Here is a 7500-nt window from a genome sequence, read left to right on the forward strand (position 1 = left end):
TGAAGTGGCCATGTGGTGTGTATTCCACTGTGTGTGTGTGTGTGTTATTGTATTTCTACCTTTCTCGAGACACCAACAAGGAAAAGTAAGCGAAATCTTGGTCCCAATAAGGAAAACCATAGCATCTAATAGAGAGCCAAATACTAGAGTCCGTGAACATTGCCCCAAAGTCAGGATTTTTTGTTGATTTAATGTGCGTACAAAAGTGAAACAGTGTGACATTTCAATCAAAAGTGAAGGTTATGTATTAGCGACATCATTTTTATCACTAGATGGTGTACCTAATGAAGTGGCCATGTGGTGTGTATTCCACTGTGTGTGTGTGTGTGTGTGTGTGTGTGTGTGTGTGTGTGTGTGTGTGTGTGTGTGTGTGTGTGTGTGTGTGTTATTGTATTTCTACTCTTCTCGAGACACCAACAAGGAAAAGTAAGTGAAATCATGGTCCCAATACGGAAAAGCATTGCATCTAATAGAGAGCCAAATACTAGAGTCCGTGAACATTGCTCCAAAGTCAGGATTTTTGTGTTGATTTAATGTGCGTACAAAAGTGAACATTGACAGGTGCAAAGGCAGCAATATATGATAAAACAAGACGGAAGCTAAAGAAGGACTTCCCTATTCATCCCTGAAAAAAACGGCCAGTTGAACGGCTGATTTGACCACTTCCTGTGCTGACGTAAGACAAGCCATGTGTGAGCATAGGATGAACAAATACACTACGCTACTAAGACTATAGTGGTTATTAACTGTTAGCTTCTACAGCTGGGTTGGCCAAAGTGCGGCACACGGGCCACCTGTGGTCCCTGACTCCTTTGTCATCGGCCTTAAGCACGTTACACAAAAACGAAAAATAGAGATCTCATTTGCACCCCCTGGTGGTGACATCTATCAAAATGAGGGTGGTCCCAAAAAGGAGGGATTTTTCAAATTGACTGTGTGTCGCTTTTAAAAGTGCTCCCCCTTTGGCCAACATATGAAATAACAAGTATGTGTACAAATTGGAAGTGCTCCCCCTGTGGCCAACATATGTAATAATAAAAATAGACATACTGTAATAACTTGAAGTAAATAATGAAGATTAAACAATAATTACAAACCAAAAATTTTTTTTAAAAATAACTAAAAGCAGTCTTTTTTCACAATGTGTCGACTTTTTTCTCATAAAATTGGGAATCATTTCTCATATTCTTTCTGTTTCTGTAATATTGCAATATTTTCTCGTAAAATTATTATTTTTTAACGTAAAATTATGACTTTTTGATGCAAAATGCTGACATTTGTCATGTAAAATTCTGCCTTTTATCACAATATTGCAATTTTTTGGCAAAATTCCGATTGTTATAATATTGCCAACATTTTTAAAGTTTTCTTATAAAATGGTGACTTTCGTCGAGTAAAATGACGACTCTTTTCATAAAATTGCCAAAATGTTAAGCTTTTCTTGTAAAACTGCGACTGTTATTGAGTAAAATTCCAACTTTTATCATAATATTGCACAAATGTTCAGTTTTTCTTGTCAAATTTTGACTTGCATTGAGTAAAATGACGACTTTTATTATAATACTGCCAAAATTCTATGTTTTTCTTGTGAAATTCCAACACATTTTTCACAACAAGCTTTTTTTTATATTTGCATAGTATGTATATATTATTAATGTTGTAAATACACTTCTTTATATATCTAGAAAGGCTGGTCCTAAAGAGGGAGGCATTTTTCTCAGGTCTCAAGAAGGTAAAAAATACAAGATTGTGTGTGTGTGTGTGTGTGTGTGTTCTTGTATTTCTACCCTTCTTGAGACATGAAGGAGGAAAAGTATCTTCCATATGAGGAGGTGTGAACAAGTGATGACATAAATCAATAACATTGCATCTAGTAGACAATGTCTCATTTGTGGTGACATCTATCAACATGAGGGTGGTCCCAAAAAGGAGGGATTTTGTGTCGCTTTTAAAAGTGCTCCCCCTCTGGTCAACATATGTAATAACAAGTGTGTGTAAGAAATTGGAAAGCGCCCCCTTTTGGCCAAAATGAATACAAATACAAAATAAATGTATATAGAGACATACTGCAATAACTTGAAGTAAATAATGAAAATTAAAAACCAATAAAAGAAATAAATAAGTCTTTTTCTCACAATGTGTCGACTTTTTTCTTATAAAATTGGGAACAATTTCTCATATTCTTTCTGTTTCTGTAATATTGCAATATTTTCTCATAAAATGATTACTTTTTTATGTAAAATTATTACTTTTTTTTTCAAAATGATGACTTTTGTCATAATATTGCCAAGCAAAATTCTGATTATTATAATATTGCCAACATTTTTAAAGTTTTCTTATAAAATGGTGACTTTCGTCGAGTAAAATTACGACTCTTTTCATAAAATTGCCAAAATGTTAAGCTTTTCTTGTAAAACTGCGACTGTTATTGAGTAAAATTCCAACTTTTATCATAATATTGCACAAATGTTCAGTTTTTCTTGTCAAATTTTGACTTGCATTGAGTAAAATGACGACTTTTATTATAATACTGCCAAAATTCTATGTTTTTCTTGTGAAATTCCAACACATTTTTCACAACAAGCTTTTTTTTATATTTGCATAGTATGTATATATTATTAATGTTGTAAATACACTTCTTTATATATCTAGAAAGGCTGGTCCTAAAGAGGGAGGCATTTTTCTCAGGTCTCAAGAAGGTAAGAAATACAAGATTGTGTGTGTGTGAGTGTATGTGTGTGTGTGTGTGTGTGTGTGTGAGTGTTCTTGTATTTCTAGCCTTCTTGAGACATGAAGGAGGAAAAGTATCTTCCATATGAGGAGGTGTGAACAAGTGATGACATAAATCAATAACATTGCATCTAGTAGACAATGTCTCATTTGTGGTGACATCTATCAACATGAGGGTGGCCCCAAAAAGGAGGGATTTTGTGTCGCTTTTAAAAGTGCTCCCCCTCTGGTCAACATATGTAATAACAAGTGTGTGCAAGAAATTGAAATGCGCCCCCTTTTGGCCAAAATTAATACAAATACAAAATAAATGTATATAGAGACATACTGTAATAACTTGAAGTAAATAATGAAAATTAAAAACCAATAAAAGAAATAAATAAGCCTTTTTCTCACAATGTGTCGACTTTTTTCTTATAAAATTGGGAACAATTTCTCATATTCTTTCTGTTTCTGTAATATTGCAATATTTTCTCATAAAATGATTACTTTTTTATGTAAAATTATTACTTTTTGATGCAAAATGATGACTTTTGTCATAATATTGCCAAGCAAAATTCCGATTATTATAATATTGCCAACATTTTTTAAGTTTTCTTATAAAATGGTGGCTTTCATCGAGTAAAATTACGACTCTTTTCATAAAATTGCCAAAATGTTAAGCGTTTCTTGTTAAACTGAGACTGTTATTGAGTAAAATTCCAACTTTTATAGTAATATTGCACAAATGTTCAGTTTTTCTTGTCAAATTTTGACTTGCATTGAGTAAAATTATGACTTTTATTATAATACTGCCAAAATTCTATGTTTTTCTTGTGAAATTCCAACTCATTTCTCACAACGAGCTTTATTATATTTGCATAGTATGTATATATTATTAATGTTGTAAATACACTTCTTTATATATCTAGAAAGGCTGGTCCTAAAGAGGGAGGCATTTTTCTCAGGTCTCAAGAAGGTAAAAAATACAAGATTGTGTGTGTGTGTGTTCTTGTATTTCTACCCTTCTTGAGACATGAAGAAGGAAAAGTATCTTCCATATGAGGAGGTGTGAACAAGTGATGACATAAATCAATAACATTGCATCTAGTAGACAATGTCTCATTTGTGGTGACATCTATCAACATGAGGGTGGTCCCAAAAAGGAGGGATTTTGTGTCGCTTTTAAAAGTGCTCCCCCTCTGGTCAACATATGTAATAACAAGTGTGTGTAAGAAATTGAAAAGCGCCCCCTTTTGGCCAAAATTAATAAAAATACAAAATAAATGTATATAGAGACATACTGTAATAAATTGAAGTAAATAATGAAAATTAAAAACCAATAAAAGAAATAACTAAAAGCAGTCTTTTTCTCACAATGTGTCGACTTTTTTCTTAGAAAATTGGGAACAATTTCTCATATTCTTTCTGTTTCTGTAATATTGCAATATTTTCTCATAAAACTATTACTTTTTTATGTAAAATGATTACTTTTTGATGCAAAATGGTGACATTTTTGTCATGTAAAATTCTGCCTTATATCACTATATTGCAATTTTTTTGCAAAATGATGACTTTTGTCATAGTATTGCCAAGCAAAATTCTGATTATTATAATATTGCCAACATTTTTAAAGTTTTCTTATAAAATGGTGGCTTTCGTCGAGGAAAATTACGACTCTTTTCATAAAATTGCCAAAATGTTAATCTTTTCTTGTAAAACTGCGACTATTATTGAGTAAAATTCCAACTTTTATCATAATATTGCACAAATGTTCAGTTTTTCTTGTCAAATTCTGACTTGCATTGAGTAAAATGACGACTCCTATTATAATACTGGCAAAATTCTAAGTTTTTCTTGTGAAATTGTGACCTTTTTCTTGTGAAATCCCAACAAATTTTTCTCAACAAGCTTTTTTTTATATTTGCATAGTATATATACATTATTATTGTTGTAAATACACTTCTTTATATATCTATAAAAGGCTGGTCCTAAAGAGGGAGGCATTTCTCTCAGGTCTGAAGAAGGTAAGAAGTACAAGCTAGACCTGAAGAAGTCAACTTTAGCATGGTTGAAAGAGGACTTAGCCAGTAGGAAAGTTAGCATCTTACCTGTCCGAGGTCTAGCGTCACGTTGACCTGGTTGAAGTCGGTGCTGCGCGACAGAGGCGGGCTCTGCCACCATCGCTCCGTCCCGTCGACGGCGTTGGTGATGGGGTGGGCGCGGTCGCTGTCACCGTGGCTACAGGTGTCGCAGTACTGACCCTGAGGAGGCAAAGACTTGTCAAATGTCGTAGCCCCCAGGAGATGCACAGGATGCGAGCAAACGTAGCCCACGAGCACAAAATTTCACAAACAGCTAACAAAGACTTAGAAATTAATCATTGTTATTATTATTATTTCAGTGGGTTTATTTTCAATGTGTGTTCAGTATGTATTTATTCATTTTACATTTTATATTAAATGTCTTGGTTTTTCCACCCTCTGAAAATCCTATGAAATGTTTAACAAGCCATCCTATAATAATACAACAGCTATTAATGTAACAATACAATAAAACAAATATATTTAATGATGTTTTTTTCATTATTTTAACAATAGGCTAATGTATATTACTTTATATAGATTCTACAAGAAACACAAAACTTAAAAACTCAATTATTTACAATTGCAGACACAAGGTTCTTGTTCTGCAGTGCTGTGTGCTAATGTGCTTCGTACACCTGCAGGACCGCAAGCAAGGTCGCAGAGAAAATGCGGACTGGATTCTGAGTGATGTGGGCATTTTCTGTATGAACAAGTCCAAGGACCGCAAGCAAGGTCGCAGAGAAAATGCGGACTGGATTCTGAGTGATGTGGGCATTTTCTATATGAACACTGGAATGGATTGCATACCGACGCACTAAAGGGACTCTCTACCTTACACTGTGAAGTGAGGGGAAACTGAGTGAATAATGACAGGTTATATGATTATTTATTTAAACTCATATTCGGGCCACTTTAGAATGAATATTTCAGCATGTATTTGTAAAAAAAAAAAAAATTTTTTTTTTAATTTTTATTTTTATTTTTTTTAACACCAAATTATTTAGGGGGGCTTAAGAACATTTTAGGGGGCTACAGCCCCCCCAAAATAGGCCTAACAACGCCAATGTGACGGACCACCTTAAAAAACGGAATGGAATTTATTTTTTTTACTGAATTTGACACCCAGAATGTACATGAATATAAAGAATGTGGGATTTACAATATTAACTACGACCGATAAAACACTGAATATTGACAACATATGAACGTTACACACCTCCTCTCCATCCCCGTATTTTACAATCAAACAAAACACAACAAAAATGCAACAAACTCAGCAAAACAAACAAAAAAAACCACCTACAATCTGATAGATCAATAAGCTTTAGAACTTTGTTGTGAAAATCTCCACACTGCTTAGTGCCTCGTCTGAGCTGCTGTGACTTAGATGACCATAGTAACTAACTAGATGACCATAGTAACTAATTAGATGACCATAGTAACTAACTAGATGGCCATGGTAACTAACTAGATGACCATAGTAACTAACTAGATGGCCATGGTAACTAACTACATGACCATAGTAACTAACTAGATGACCATAGTAACTAACTAGATGGCCATGGTAACTAACTAGATGGCTATAGTAACTAACTAGATGACCATAGTAACTAACTAGATGGCCATGGTAACTAAGTAGATGACCATAGTAACGAACTAGATGACCATAGTAACTAATTAGATGACCATGGTAGCTAACTAGATGACCATAGTAACTAATTAGATGACCATAGTAACTAACTAGATGACCATGGTAACTAACTAGATGACCATAGTAACTAACTAGATGGCCATGGTAACTAACTAGATGACCATAGTAACTAATTAGATGACCATAGTAACTAGCTAGATGGCCATGGTAACTAACTAGATGACCATAGTAACTAATTAGATGACCATAGTAACTAACTAGATGACCATGGTAGCTAACTAGATGACCATAGTAACTAACTAGATGGCCATGGTAACTAACTAGATGACCTTAGTAACTAATTAGATGACCATAGTAACTAACTAGATGGCCATAGTAACTAATTAGATGACCATAGTAACTAACTAGATGGCCATGGTAACTAACTAGATGACCATAGTAACTAACTAGATGGCCATGGTAACTAACTAGATGGCCATGGTAACTAATTAGATGACCATAGTAACTAACTAGATGGCCATGGTAACTAACTAGATGACCATAGTAACTAATTAGATGACCATGGTAACTAACTAGATGACCATAGTAACTAATTAGATGACCATAGTAACTAACTAGATGACCATGGTAACTAACTAGATGACCATAGTAACTAACTAGATGGCCATGGTAACTAACTAAATGGCCATGGTAACTAACTAGATGACCATAGTAACTAACTAGATGGCCATGGTAACTAACTAGATGACCATAGTAACTAATTAGATGACCATAGTAACTAGCTAGATGGCCATGGTAACTAACTAGATGACCATAGTAACTAATTAGATGACCATAGTAACTAACTAGATGGCCATGGTAGCTAACTAGATGACCATAGTAACTAACTAGATGGCCATGGTAACTAACTAGATGACCTTAGTAACTAATTAGATGACCATAGTAACTAACTAGATGACCATAGTAACTAACTAGATGGCCATAGTAACTAACTAGATGACCATAGTAACTAATTAGATGACCATGGTAACTAACTAGATGACCATATTAACT

General features: G+C 34.0%; 1 protein-coding gene across 2 annotated transcripts in view; it reads right to left on the minus strand.

Annotated features, from left to right (window-relative positions):
• lama5 (laminin, alpha 5) overlaps positions 1–7500 on the minus strand; it is a 169332-nt gene that overhangs the window by 152414 nt on the left and 9418 nt on the right. For both annotated transcript variants that reach the window (XM_062052488.1, XM_062052489.1), the window contains exon 2: positions 4821–4973. In XM_062052488.1, coding sequence (XP_061908472.1) covers positions 4821–4973 — 153 coding nt within the window. The remainder of the gene's footprint in view (positions 1–4820; positions 4974–7500) is intronic.

Source organism: Entelurus aequoreus, linkage group LG07, assembly GCF_033978785.1.
Source record: "Entelurus aequoreus isolate RoL-2023_Sb linkage group LG07, RoL_Eaeq_v1.1, whole genome shotgun sequence".
Lineage (NCBI taxonomy): Eukaryota > Metazoa > Chordata > Actinopteri > Syngnathiformes > Syngnathidae > Entelurus > Entelurus aequoreus.